This window comes from Cupressus sempervirens, chromosome 11 (assembly GCF_028749045.1).
Source record: "Cupressus sempervirens isolate cs-2001-9-10 chromosome 11, ASM2874904v1, whole genome shotgun sequence".
NCBI lineage: Eukaryota > Viridiplantae > Streptophyta > Pinopsida > Cupressales > Cupressaceae > Cupressus > Cupressus sempervirens.
Window position 1 is genome coordinate 752950338 of NC_143128.1, and position 15945 is coordinate 752966282.

Consider the following 15945-nt stretch of genomic DNA (forward strand, 5'->3'; position numbering starts at 1 on the left):
GGAATGTCAAGGAAATGACCTTGTCGCAATTAGTACTTAAAAGAGGAAATGTTCTCAAAACATTCCAAAATCTGCTTAGTAGGGGATGGCTAGCTGTCCCCCATGGCCCAGCAACAATTTTACTTGCATTTTAAAACAATTTTTTTTTTTGAAGAAATTCAATTATATCACGGTGCCAGTGGCAAATCTGTGAAATCGTAGCTACACTATATGAAACTTTGCATTAGCACAAAGCTGATGCATTCATTCCGAGCCCAGCAAGCCCCTGATGCAAACACACCCTTGTTAGTATTCAGAGAGAGATCCATACCATTATGCAAGTCAGAGAAAACTTACCTTAATACTAAGAATCTTGTAAGTTTCCAAGCATTAGTTAAAACAACTAGAGTTAAAGATAGAAGCATAGGTCTTAATATATTAATAACATAGTAGATATTATGGGGCAATTTAGAAACATGAATATACTTGCTTGAGGACAAGTAATTTTGAGAGGGAAGGACTATCATTTTCCTTGTTTGAAACTTGAATCATATTGTCCCCATTCTTTTCACATCAAAGTGCTCCAATTTTGTGAAGTCTTTGGAGAGACAAAAGTGCATCAAAGGAAATCAGATATATATCAAAGATATCTAACAGATAAATGATATCAAGCATTGCTCAGAGAGAACTATTGTTGCAATTGATAAATCCAATGAAAAACAATCCAGCAAACCGAAATATGCTAAATGTGCACACCAATAATATTATAGGTAGAATACCGTTAAGCCATCTAGTATAACTTTAATAACTCTTAAATTAAATGAAAGAAACTATCATCTTGGGCCGGTGAATCAGTTACCATGAAGGCATGATTGGTATGGAACAATACCAAGAAACAATCGATAAAGGATCCTCGAATTAAATTGTCAGCTCATGAGGGTTACAGTGATGCTATAGGACCCTGCTAAAATGGGGACATTACACACAGACATTATGAGTTCCTAATGATGCCTTTGGTCTCACTAATGCACCTGCTTCGATCCAATCATGCATGAATCACATCTTGAATACATAGTTGTGGAAGTTTATTTTGGTGTTCCTTGATGATGTCCTGATGTTCAATAAATCTTGGGAGGAGAACCTTCAACATTTGGATGAGTTATTGAGAATCATGAAGGAGCAGTCTTTGTTTGGTAAAGCGTTCAAATGTGAGGGTGGATTGACAATTTTTTTGTATCTGGGACATATGACAGGGGCTAATGGTATTAAGGTGCATCAGGAAAAGATATGTAATGCCCCACTAAGGAATTCTTGAAACACAAGGATAAAACATGCACTAAATAATTTTTTTCTTATAATAAGTTTCCTACTAATAATGTAGACGAACCAAGTGCAACAAATAAGCATCCAAACAAGATAAGAAACTCAAGGAACATGACATATATAATATGTCAACATACACAAGAGGAAGTCTTTTTAACACCTCGAAAGATTCCCTAGCCTCTATCAACTATCTACCCGGAACAAAGAGTACACTTTCCTGAGAATGCTCGTCAAGGATCCAAACATCGTCCATGCATAATAAGAGACAAAGCTAGCAAGAACTCATGGCTACACTAGGAGAAAACTGATTTTCATCCTCAATCCCTATAATTGATATTCATTTTAAGCCCAAAGTAAATGTTCCTAACATAGTTAAACATACATGTTCATTACTAACCAACCATAGCATAAACAGTACAATAAGTAATGACCCTCAAACGATTGTGCATGAGTTAGGGGCTTAAGGTTACAATTATTCGTCCATTGGAAATCATGTTGAATACAATATGCTGATTCATGAAATTTAGCCAAGTCTGAAATTCCTAAGGAATCCTCAAAATCCAAAATCTTTAACTCCTAGGAAACTGAAACACTCTCAAATATCTTGAAAGTATATACATAAAATGTAACTTAAGTATAAGAATTTATCTTATACTTAAATGTTACATTTTATGTATGGTCCTAGTGCTAAAATTGGACTGTTAGGGAACACTCAAAGAACCAATCCGAAAAGTCTAAAACATAACCTAGCTCCTAAAGCTCATAGCAAAACCAAATTGAGTGGAGACGTTGATGATTAGGAATAGGCATAGATTGGGTTGGAGAGACACTAGTTGGTGGAGACACCGATTGGTGAGCTGAATTGAGACAAAAAAAGTCTTAGTCTAGTGAGTCAGAGATGGCAATCTCTAGTCACAAATATTGGTCTGTGCAGACGATGATTGGAAAATAAATGTTTAATGCTGAAGTTTGAGAGAAAAAGTCTTAGACTTGAGAGTCGTAGACACCTCTAGTTAGTCATAGATGACGGTTGGTTTTTTTAACCGAATTACACAAGCAAAAAACTAATTACTAAGCTGGCACAAACATACAACTGAAATATGTCTAGCTCCACTTCGGGGAGTACTTGATACACACATATCAAGTTATGGTTAGTGAATTGTGTTAATATACATGAAATAGAAAGCATGAGCATATAATGCTAAATCAAACATCAAATACATATACCGTCAAATATCTATGCAATTGAAAGAGTGAGCATACAAGCTACAAATCTCGTAGCTGGAGGAAGTTCGTCTCTATTTACCAGTCCCTAGAAGCAGTTTAGTTTAGCAATGCCTCCCTACCAAGTAGTTCCTGTAGGCCTAACCTACCATGCTTGTGGAGATAGTAACCCACCCACAACCAAAGCATGCACTTAAGCAAATAGGCTACACATGCCACACACTATGCAAGACTCAAGGGCAGCATAACAACCCAAGAGACAAAAGCCATACCAACACTGAACAAGGAAGGAGGGATCACTACTCAACTAATAAAGTATAAAGATCTAGAAGCGAGAATGGAGTGTCATTACATGGCACAAGAGGGCCTGTGTAACTTTGAGATATCGTTCTCTCATCAAGGATGCTCTAGTGAGCCATATCAACATCCGCAAATGGCAAGGCTAATCAGCACCATATCCATGTTCTCATACGAAGGTAAGGTGCTAGGCTATATTAACGTTCACAGACAGCAACAAAAGATATACCATATCTACATCCTCATACGACGACAATGTAGTCTTAAATATCTCATCTATTTTATATTAATTTTTACCCCATTTATTGTTTAAGGTTATCAATTTCTTATTAAGAACTCAAGCAAGGTTACCTTGGATCCCTTTTGTGCTTGGGTACACCTTGAAGATTCACTCCATCCCACTTCTCAACACAAGCCAAAAGGCACAAAAACAAAAGCACCCAAAAGTTCCAAATCCCCAACATTCTCGATTGGTCCAAAGCCAAGGGTGCGGGTCTCGTAGGATTCCGATCTAGCACACTCAATGTGCATGTGGCATGATCTCAAACACCATCACCACACATCCCAAATGCGATCAAATCAAGCATTGAGGCAAAAACACAAGCAAAAAGCCACATATACATGCACATGACAAACTCAACCAGGAACATGGAGTCGTCCATGGATCCGAAAACCCCAAAGTAAAAATGTGAAACTATTGGAATCATGGAGGAAAATCCATTCCAACACCAAGGACATACCAAACAAATAACTGGCAAAATCTGGGCAGACACAAAATGCACAAATTCAAACATTTCAGAATTCAAGGAAATCAAAACCCATTTTGCATTTTATACCCAATGTCTTGAAAATCCAATAAAAACTAAAATTTGGGCACATATACAAATTCCGACAGCATAACAGGGTGAAAACTTCAAACCCCAAGCATAAAAATAGTAAAATACTCATTCTCGTCCAACTAGGTAATGGAAATAAATAAGACAGTGGGGGAACACTAGTTCTCAACCCATAAATCTCAATCAATTAAAAGCACTCGAAATAACCAGGCAAAGATTAGGATCTCAAGAGCCCTACCTCAAGTGTAAGAGCCAAAAACTAGAAAGAGAGGAGAACAATGCAAAGTATGCCAAACAGAATGAAACCTTAAGCAAAGATGAGGAATTACGTCCCAAATCCAATGGGTCGCTCCTGGTGAAGATCCAAAGAACAAATCTCATCCAACAAGCAAAATAACAAATTGCTTCGAGAGGATTTTTGGAGCAAAAATACAAATTCTTCCCAAACCAAAAGAAGTGAGGGCTGAAACTCACTCACTTTTTCCATATAAGTAGTTTTTACAAGAGTCACTTATAAAATAGATTATTGAACCACTTAAATAATATATTGGCCCCTTCTTCCTAGATAATAAAATTGATTGCAACAACTATGACAAATCAACCGGTAAATTAAATTAAATAAATAAAAATCCTCAAACACAATAAAATCAGCATTAAAAGTTAAAACCTTCCATGACAACCGTAGAGTTAAAAGGAACTAACACACTCATAAAGTCACAGGTCAAATCACATAATGCATCATGAAATCCGAATTTACCAACATGTACTGGAGGGATAACAATAACAATAACATAGATATGTCATCCATACAGGGAGGACATTGACTCAGTATGAAAGGCCAATGTCACTATCTCCTATTGCCATTGTCGAGGATATAGGTACACACTCAATTAATGCAACTCAAAATGAATGTACTTGGTATTTGTCAATAAACACACAAACATCATGTGTAGATGCTCAATATATAAATAGCTAAAGCACATATAATGCAAAATATCACAGTGAAGGAAAATGGGACATCGTTTAGAATTCACAAGCAAGTGACTACGACTTCGTCTCACTTCGTACCAACACCAACGGGAAAAATGCATAGCAGTAGTGCATTACAAAAATACACAACAAATAATCGTAATGATGCAGCACTAAATGGAAAGCATTTAAATAATCATTTTAAGGCTATTCTAAGCATATATTAACTGAAAGTAAAAGACAAATATCCACAACATATAAGCATAATAATTTATGAGTCCAATAAATGTCCTTTAGATGCATAATCCATAATCTGAATAAAAAATAAGCTAGACATCATCATACATCATAATGTCATATCACTAGCATCATCATGCATATATGATCAAACTGAAATAGAAATATAGTCTAATATCTAATAACTATGATATTTGTAATCAAAATAATGAATAGTCATCTATGATCTCCATAGATGACTATTTCCCAAAGGGTACAACCATGAAGTCATAATGCCGACAGCATGTATGAAAAGTTGTTCATTTAGTGTTAACCTCATGGATACAAAGTTGATGATATCTTGACTGGATACAAAGTTGATGATATCTTGACTTCAAATCTATCTTTGAGAACACTCTCGCTCCCTTCATTTAATCAAACATATCATCAATACTCAATAAGAGATATCAGTTCTTCACTGTCGCCTTATTCAATCGTGGGTAGTCAATGCACAGATTCAAGGACCCATCCTCCTTCACAAAGATGTTTGGTGCACACCATGGAGATACACTAGGACAAATATGACCCTTGGCCAACAAAAACTCTAATTGCACACAAAGCTCACTCAAATCCTAAGTAGTCATATAGTAAGGTGCCAGAGAAAAAAGCTCAATTCTAGGAATGAGATCAATGTGGAAATCAATTTTGCATTGAGTCAGCATACCTAGTATCTCATTAGCAAACTATGGAGAAGTGAGTGATCATCAAGGGATATCTCTCGACTCTCAACCCCATTTAGGTCACCAACGAAGATTGCGAATGATTGATATCCTTGTTGCATACTCTGCTTCAATTGCTTAGTTAAGATCATACATAGTGAAACTAGTCTCTGGACCCCTACAGACTGAACTTGCCCACTTGTGTCATCAACACATTATAGAGACTTAGCTCAACGATCAATATTCGCTTGGTGAGAGGCTAACCAATCCATACCCAACACAACACCATAAAAACCAAAGGGTAGGATACACAGATCTACAATGGTGAAGGTTCCCAAATCCAACACAACCACAAACAAGGGAGTCCATGGTCACTCTAGAAACTGTGGCTAACTCAACTTGCCAACTATCAACTTGTTGTACTGCCACTAGCCCACATTATTGGACAAGATAGGAGGAAACAAAAGAATTTGAAGCACTAGAATCAAATAGTACAATGGTAGAAATACCATGCAACACATCTATAGTCTCCACAACAGTGCCTTGGTGCTCCGCCTAACGGCTATCAACCACTACAAAATACTTGGTGGTATTTACTTGCATCCCCAACTGTAGGCTCAAACATAACTACCCTAAGGCTCGGTTCCGCAGATGACCTCTAAGACACATCCCTACCCTATGCCCTAGCTAACCACAAGTGAAGCATGCCCTTGGGCTATAACGACATCCTACTGAAGGAGCACTAGACTACTGAATGCTCCTTCGACTAGCACTTGGCTGAACACTCTGAGATGATTGTCTATGTGGAGCCTGCCTATTGCAGTACCAACTACATTCTCTAGCTGGGGTACAAACATAAGATACTTTTCCTTTCAGATTTCGATTTCCATATCTTTCCCTTTTATCAACAACATGATCTCTTTCACCATATGAGTACTATAAAGGTACCCTCCAAGGTGATCTCTATGAGCTGCTGGAAGTGGACTGCTAAGTGTTGGTTGATGATAATTGAGCATTCATTGGAGCCTTTGATATAATTGAGATTAGGTCTACTATACACTTCTACTGCCTAAACGTTGCTTGTATAATTCTAGTTCAGGATCTTTATGTAGACCCACTCTGATACCATGTTAAGTTTTTGAATCAGAATAACATAAATAAATAAGAGATAAAGAAAGAAACACAAGGACACTAGAGATATCTTGGGAAAACCCTCCTACTCGAGGGAAAAACCCAACCATACCCAAGATATATCCTTTATTGATAATCATAACATTCAATACAATGCTTCACAAGCTAAGTTAGATGAATGACTTCTTTACAGAGGTTGTTATCACATAAAAGACATTGTCAGAATATGTACCTCTCCTTTTGAAGCACCAACAATAGGTCAAATGATCATAGTTCTTCCTTATCACGCAAAATATTGCATGCATTAGCATCGAAAAATTAAAAAATCACTTTCCAGAAAAACATATATTATACTTGACACCCCCAAGAAAGACTTACAATCGTGGGTAGGCTAAGTGTAATGTCCCCACTATTAGGGTTAGTTTGGGACCATAAGAAATTGGTAAGTTCATATAATTTAATATTTTATATCGTTAATAAGTTGTCAAATTTGAAATGATTAACATTCGTAATGAAAGTTCTCCACAAAGTTATTGAATCATACTATGACATTCACAATGAATGAATGCCCTCCACCAAGTTATACTTGGATCATTCCATGACACTCGCAATAAATGCCCTCCACCAAGTTATACTTGGATCATTATCCACCAAGTGCACTTGCATCATATCATGGCATTCATAACGAATGCCCTCCACCAAATTAAATTGGATCGTTTTATGACATTCACAATGAATGCCCTCCACCAAATTATACTTGGATCATATCATGACATTCATAACGAATGCCCTCAACCAAGTTATACTTGGATCATAAGATTACATTTATTCAATCCTTTATTCCATTTTACATCTCTAAAAAAATAATAAGTACTTGTTTATTACAAAATACATGCTCTCTATATATCAATTGTATATTAAATATCACATTATAATAAATGAAAAAAGGCTCATATATATATATATATAAATATATCACTTTTTATCTCTACAAATGAATTAACATGATACTCTTTATAAAATTGAAATAACATAATTTTATATTAAAACTTACCTTTTTAGATCTCCTTATGTAACTTCCCTTTATTCTTTCCATAATATTTATCATTAATTTTAAAGTTTGATCCACATATTTTAAAAGTTTGAATTAGATTCCATTCTTGTTTGCTGCATATTTATGGTGGTTGTAAAAATTATTGTAATGCTGATTTCACTTGCAAGATGGTGATGGGAATTTGGTAATAGTTTTCCTGCAAATTACAATCCTCTCCTTCATGTTTTCATTTTATCCTGCATGATAATTCTCTTTTTCCTATTTTTAAATGGAAACCCCTGTAAATATCTTTTGCTATAGAATGGTCATAGCTTTTGAAAGTCAAAAGGCATGTTTGTCTCTTTTCAAGAGATCATACCTTTTATTGATAAATGATTGTTAATTGTATTTTTATTAGTTCTTCTTATAACTATTTAATTATTAAGATGTGATAAAACACATATCATTTAATTATTTTCTTGATATGATTATTAAACCTTTTCTAGGAAAATGGAAGGTGGTTTACTTATTTAATCTTGGCTTTCTTGATATTATAATTTATTTATAATACTTTTTTGATATCATTAATGAATATATTTGGATAAAGAATTATAAAAATACAAATCTATAACTATATGTTAATATAGGGTGATAACACTAAGAGACACCACTAGAAGCACGATAAACATATGACGACAATTACAATCCAAGACAGACCATGCGACCATGCACAGACATAACTCTTGAGCATTGAGTGGCGATCAGAATAACTGAAGAACAAAAGCACAATAAACTGAATGTAACCTGATTACATAATCACATGACTTCTGTCCGATAGGAATGAATACCCGATCATCACAAAGATAGGCCCAATTCAAACATAACTTGAGCATTACAAAACAAAACACAGAGATACCAAAAGGGCATAAAACCTGCTGTCTCTCTCTCGTGGCAGTTAGAAAGAATGGTGAAGATTGAGAATGGTTGCCGTTACATCTTTAAAGATTTCGAGTCTCCGTAATGAAGTGAAGGAGCAGTTATTGTGACACATAAACAAATGTCCTTCCATATAATGTGAGGACTTCTGTAATCACGTGAAGGACACGAGGCAAATACACTAGCAGCACTGATGCAATGGCTCCATCAGCAAAAGAAATAGGATGCCCATTGCAGGTAATATATCTCGTGCAGCTACAAATATTAACATCATCAAACTTGGCTATGAGAGTAGCCCATTTTGTGATAGTCTGTGGTGCAAGGTTGTAAAACTAGTCAGCAACCACACCTTGGAGAGTCTTGACGAACAGCGTTACAAATATGTCTTCGTGTTCAACACCATGAACACCGAATGCAATGTAGAATGGAGCAATTTGTTCATCAGGATTTTGTTGTCCATCATCAAAGAACTTGGGAAAGTTCTTCCATGAGCCATTAAGGTGAGCATGTAGTGATAGAGTCAGATTCAATGATCCAAATGCATGCAAACATCTCATTTTGGGTTTGGAAGGTGATGAGACTAGCATTATATCTTAACTTCAAACTTGAAATGCAAAACATATGACTCTAGAAGCGAAAAAAATATGTAAGTTTGGGTTTGCTTACTCATGTTGCAAGCCTTGCTTCAATTTCTATACTTGAAATGCAAAACCCACCACTTGCAATGACAGAAAAACAATATAGAAATGGGTTTTGAATAGCTATATGCAAGGCTTAATGAATTTATAACTTGCACTGGATATTAAAGCTCACATTAAAGGTTACAAGTCTAAGGAGTTAAGTGGTCAGGCTTTCCAAAGTATTTTACAAGTCATTAAAATATATAAAATCTGGTTTTTGGGCTTTATAAGCCGACTTACAAGTGACTTAGCTTGGAAAGGGGACTTACAAATATGTATTATGGGTTTTGAAGGGTGATTTACGAGTTTTTGATAAAGTTTGACTTGTATACAACACTATTGCTCTGTGAACTGCTGTATACAATATTGTTTGTTGGTATGAAATTCTTTATTAATAATGTTTTCGGACATATGGCATGGTAAAATTTGAATTTGTAGTCCCATGAATAGATTTAATTGAAGAATGAAGTTGATTGACTTGAGTACTTCATTTATGCAATTTTATAATCTCTTGGTATTTTGCTCTATACTATGTCATAATAAATTCTGGATGTATAGACCTCAATGCTTCCTTTTTTGTGTTGATTAACATGTTTGTTATAAATCTGCATTTTTGTAGATGTTTAATTTCTTTTTTCCTTTTTGTTAATTGAAAAAAGAATAATCTCTAAATTGCATATATTAGGCATAACTTGGATGATTGTAATATAAGACTTTTATTTATATGGGTGCAGGCAAGACAAGTTCATCCTGACAAAAATCCAAATGATCCTCAAGCTGCCCAAAGGTTTCAGGCAAGTGATGCTTTTATCAAATTCTGTGAAATATGTTAAGTTTCTCTTAGTCACAGCTAGATGTAAGCTTAACTTCTTTTTTGCCAAAACAACTGCAAGAGGTCACTGTTAACTTCAAATCTCATATTATGAAACGACTGAATGCTCTATACCAAATCTTTTGTATCTTGTAATCTACCTGTGTATTATTTTGGGATTTTCACGATATGTGATGGTCCCACTGTCCCTATGTATAACGAGCAACATTCAAGAACACAGTCAATATTAGGTCTTGTTTCCTACCTTTCACTCATAATTCGAGTTATAATAACTTATGAAAACAAATGTTGTAAATTAGTTAAAATTCCTTTCTTTGTAGGTTCTTCAAGCTTTTCATTTTTATGCTATTTCAAAGAAGCTTATTTTAGTAATTAACAAATGACAGCTTAGATTCTAACATGTTAAGCCAAGTTGTACAGTCGTTCTGATGCCAAAAAACTAGGAACCTCAACAGTTCATTGTGGCCTGAGATATGGAATGGGACCTCTAGTTTGATGGAAATTGTATTGGCTAATTTATCCTCTGACAGATCTTAAGAAAAATTCATCCTCTGAAACATATTAAAATCTGTGGACCTGATCTTGTCCAAATTTCTTTCTAACACTGTTCTTTTAAAACTGAAATTAAGAGTGTGTTTTCTTCAAAAATATTTAGCTATCTGAATCTTTTTCTCTAACTTTCTGAAATATAGATCTAGTTTATGACCTGAGAAGAAGATTAATCACCATGTCTTTCTCTTCTTGTTTCTACAATCTCTCTGCTATATTAGGTCCATGTGACCAAAGCGATATTTTCTTCTTTTTTTGCATCTCACTGGCTGTCTCAAGAAAAAATAATCTTATTCATGTAGGCATTGGGAGAAGCTTATCAAGTTCTTAGTGATCCAACACAAAGAGCCGCATATGATACAAATGGGAAGGCAGGCATATCAAAGTAAGCATTTCCTTACAAATGCAGTGTTATAGCTCTATGTAGATTGAGAATATCTTTGTCAATACATTTTAATTCTTTCTTATCTTTTGGGATAAATTTCTTTCTATCCTGTAAAGATTTTTGTCAGAAATGTTCTCCGAATTTTCCTAATTTTCTTTCTTACATGATGCATTGATTCTTTATTGAGTAATATAATGAACATTGCAGTGGCCTTTATACAAGGTCTTTCATTTTGGGTTAATAGATGCTTCTTGTATTTTACTATGGATTTTCAGAAAGTGTTTTCTTGACATCTGTCTGTCTTATGCTTTTTATAAACACAGGGAAACTATATTAGATCCAACAGCAGTCTTTGCCATGTTATTTGGAAGTGAGTTGTTTGAAGATTACATAGGACAGCTTGCAATGGCCTCGTTGGCTTCATCTGAAATACTAATTGAAGGAGAAGAAGTTGATATGAGGAAATTACAGGAAAAGCTGAAGGTAGGCTTAAACATAAATGATCCAATATGTTTTGTAATTATTTTCCATGTTCCATTGTCATCTTTCCCCGAGCTCGTGTGAATCACAGTTCATCTATAAATAGTTTAATACATTCAAGTGACAGATGTTTCCTGAAGAAACCCTGCACATATGCAAAGATCAAAGTTATCCAACAATTCTGAGAGAGGTTTTCATTATTCAAATAGTGGGTGTTTGTTTGGGCAGGTCAGTGCAGTCATACAATATAGAAGCAATTAGAACACTGGACAACATAATTACTTGCAGACATATGGGAGGGATACCAGCATGGGGAGGGGCATGCAGACAAAATTAGGGTACACAAGTAAATGAAAAAGGATATAGCTACATTATATACAAACACAATCACCAGCAATTGTGAATATTGTGAAGGAGATGTAGTTCATATTTTCATTATTCAACTAGTGGGTGTTTATTTGGGCAGATCAATGAAGGCATGTGATGCACAATCAGAGAGAACATTTTAAAACATAATTACTTAGAGACAGCAGAAGCAGATATTGTTACAGGGAAAAAGGATGTCGATAAGATTAGGGTACACAGGTAAATGAATAAGGATACATGAATAATGTATGTAAATACAATCACCAAAAAATGTGAATACTCTTAGGGAAATGCAGTTCATTATTTCAATATTCAAATAGCAAGATTTTACTTGGGTAGGTTACTGCTGGCATGCAATGCAGAATTGGATTGAACAATGGACAACATAGTTATCTGGAGACATGGGGATGGGGCTACCGATAAATCAGGGTACACAAATAAATGAATAAAGATATAATTATATTATATATAAATATAGTCACCAGAGATTGTGTTATTGGGAGGGAGATGCGTTCATGTTCCTATAGTCAGGTTTCTTGGCAAGTGACAAACTATGTTGAACAACATATATGCAAACTTAAATAAAATGGAAATATATTAACGTCTATAAATGGAAAAAATAAATTATTGGGAACTTAAGTAATATGATTATAACCTAAGTTGCAGGCTCAGATTCTGGTTTGTATGCGCGTTTGACATTCGGGTTTGAAATCCACTCAATTTTTTTGGGTCTGGGATCAGGTTTGTTTTCGGTTCATCCCTACAAGATTAAAATGAATAAATACTAATATATGTAAAAATATGCAGCAGCAAATAAATTCATTCACTACTATGCTAATATTAAAACAATTTAGCAAAAATACACCATCGCATATATGAAGGAATTAGCAAAAATTCCAGTTTCCTATTTCCCTGTTGTGTCACGAGTTCCAGTCTACTCCCTAAGTTTATCTTAAGGGGGGCGTTAGAGTAATAAAGTTACTTTGTCTTGCGTGAGTGCTGTGCTTGAGTTTCCAGTGAACAGATACTCCAGGCTCCAACAAATGCTCCAGCAAACAGTTATACTCCAGGCTCAACCTTATACTCCTGCGAATTGCCGTGCACACATTAGCATTCAACGGCAACCTTTCTGTGAATGCTCCAGCATTCAACCTTTCTGCCTATTAAAGTCCTTAGTTTTTTTAATTCAAAAATTTGTTGTGTTTTGTCTGTTGTTTTATGGCTGACATGACAAGTAAAAACGAAAAAACTTAAAAAACATTAACGTGACATCAAATTCGTTGGAAATTCACTGAATTCATCCCAAAGTCTTCCCCGGCTCTCAAAAGACAAATGAATGTCTGTAAAATTCATCACAAGTTCGATGAGGGTCCCGCTATGTGAATTTGTCACGAATTCCTTAGGCTGGTGGAAAATTTACAACGAATGAGAATTGAACCGAACTTTATGCAGAACCGACTTTTGGATTTGCCCTAGACTGAGCAAATATGGTAACTTAGATTATAACAAAAAAGTGTTTGGGTAAGAATAACTCTGCGCTTTGGTGAGCAGCTAAACTCTATGCCGACAGTTTGTAACATGACCGGGGGGATAAACGTAAATGTATGTGATGTCCGCATCCTTAATCTAGTAATGTTTTGCCATTGTACATAGCAGTTAGAAGTTCAAGTAGGTAGTTTGCACATTTTATTGATAAAGTCCACAACTTCAAGATCTTCTGAAGGAAAATTGTGATGTCTTATCAATAAGATGATTTTCCTACAACACTTCACATGATGCAAGATTGAGATGGGTTGGGATCAAGTGGCATGATCAAGGGTGACATATATCAATTACCTTCATTGCAACAATCATCATACAAAGAGGATAGAAGATAGTAATTGTCATGACAATCATGAAAGTGATATGAATATCATAACAAAGGCATCCTAAGCATTCATGCAGTAAGAATAGAAGAGAACCAGATTGAGAATCATTTACCAGCAGCATATCAAATGATATCATCATTAGAGTCAAATAGGAATCAGTAGACTAATCAGAGTGCTTGGATCAAATATCACTACATATTCAAGACTGATTCATATGTGAAGGCTGAACATAGATACAAGTAACCAATAAAGATGTAATGTCCCCTTTTGTAAATAGGAAATAATAATATGATGTCAGTGAGTGTGCAATAATAATATGATGGCAGTATCATCTGACTGTCCTCTGTCACTGCCAGGTATCTCCCACCAGTATGTTTTTTGGTTCAACATCATCTCCAAGGTTCATGGTTTGTACCGTGGCCTCTTCATATTTTATCGGCTTATCTTCACTGAATGTATGGGCCGGTGTTTCATCCACTTGCACTTCTCCTTCCTTTAGTTTACTATAATCCTTTGGGAACTTGTTTCTTCCTTTTTCTTCTTCGACACCCAACATGTTGTAGCTCGGGAAGAGTTCATAATCCTCCATTTGCCAGTGAAATAGTCCGTTCACCAAATCCAGATTATCATCCTTCGATCCACCTTCCAATTGTGGGACTCCTTCCTTATCTAGTTTCATCTACTTCTTCCCTTCGTCATCTCCTCCACCTTTGCCTTTGGAATCCGATGACGCTGCCTCCTCACCTACCATTTGTGTGTGCAGGTCAATTATGAATCTTCTGCCTCCGCGCTCCTTTGATAGGGTATTCTTCTTCCAGTCATGCTTAACCCTTGCTTGTACAAGCCATCCTCGGCCCAAAATGGCGTCATATCCTCTCCTTTTCAGCGGGATGACGACGAAGTCGAACAAGAACGATTGTGTTCCAATAGTCACTAGTTGTGCCATCAGGATCCCAAGAGGTTTAATGCCGTGTTGGTCTGCCGTTAGTAATTGGAACCTAGGTGGCCACAACGTTGGCTGCCCCAACTTCTTCCAGGTATCTTCTGACAGAACTTTTACCCTTGAACCTTTGTCCACAATTGTGTTTGGAAGGACCATTCCTAATATACCCATCTCTACAACTCCCAGATGCTGTCCGGATGTGAGGGCTAGCAGCATTGGGTCTGCTGCACTTGCTTCGCTTTCCTTTTTCCTTCCATGTTCTCCTGGTGGTTTAGCAGTTGGAGCGATGTTTGTGAGTGCCGATCGAAGTTGAGGCATTGTAAGCAGTAGATCGGTTATTTTGACTGGTACTTCAGTTTGTAATATCTGCCTTATAATGTTTTGTTCTGCGCAGTTCCTCGTTGAGGTACTGATAGTGTCCTTCAATTGTGATTTGTCTGCCTGCGTTGCTTTCTCAATTTTCGCCTGCGCTGCTTCCAATCTCTTCTTTTCTTCCATCGAGTCGGGGTACAGTTTGGCTTGTTTACGAGTGATTGCTAAGACTTCTTCGTTCGCGCCATTGCTGATCAAATTGACTCCTGATTTTGGGCACTTGGCATCTTCATGATCTCTAAGACCGCACCATCTGCATAATAACTTTGGTGTGTTTGCTGATGTGTAGTTCCGTGCAAAGTGGCCCTAAAAATTGCATGCTCGGCATTAAACCATTGGGTGGCCGTTTGCATCGTACTGAATTCGGCTGCTGCCCCGATTATTATTGTTGCTGTTATTGTTGGTATTGTTGTTTTGCCCTCTTCTTTATTTCTGTACCCATTCAAAGTGGCACCATCATTGACGGTGTTTCCGCTCCCTCCGAACGCGGAAGCCTCCTGTGTTAGGATCACTTGTTGATGCCCTCTTGTTTTCATGTTGAAGGGGCATTCTTTTGTGGAATGTCCCATAATTTGACAGATATTGCAGAACTGGTTTTTCAGACAGGATCTTTTCGTGTGACCTTTTGTCTTACATTCCGTACACCATAGCTCGTTTCACTTTCTCTTTCTGCATATTCTTAAATTCCTTCATCATTCTGATCATATCCTTCTGGAGGGCTCATATCTTCTTACTATCCTTTTCATCACCACTGCTATCTCCTTCCGAAGACGAGTCAGTTGAGTCGGATGAGCTACTTTTTTTTGT

General features: G+C 36.2%; 1 protein-coding gene across 6 annotated transcripts in view; it reads left to right on the forward strand.

Moving 5' to 3' along the window:
- LOC149531785 (chaperone protein dnaJ 10-like) overlaps positions 1–15945 on the forward strand; it is a 269087-nt gene that overhangs the window by 5407 nt on the left and 247735 nt on the right. For all 6 annotated transcript variants that reach the window (XM_089809009.1, XM_089809011.1, XM_089809008.1 and 3 more), the window contains exons 2-4: positions 10078–10137; positions 11027–11109; positions 11433–11592. In XM_089809009.1, the coding sequence (XP_089665135.1) occupies positions 10078–10137; positions 11027–11109; positions 11433–11592 (303 nt within the window). The remainder of the gene's footprint in view (positions 1–10077; positions 10138–11026; positions 11110–11432; positions 11593–15945) is intronic.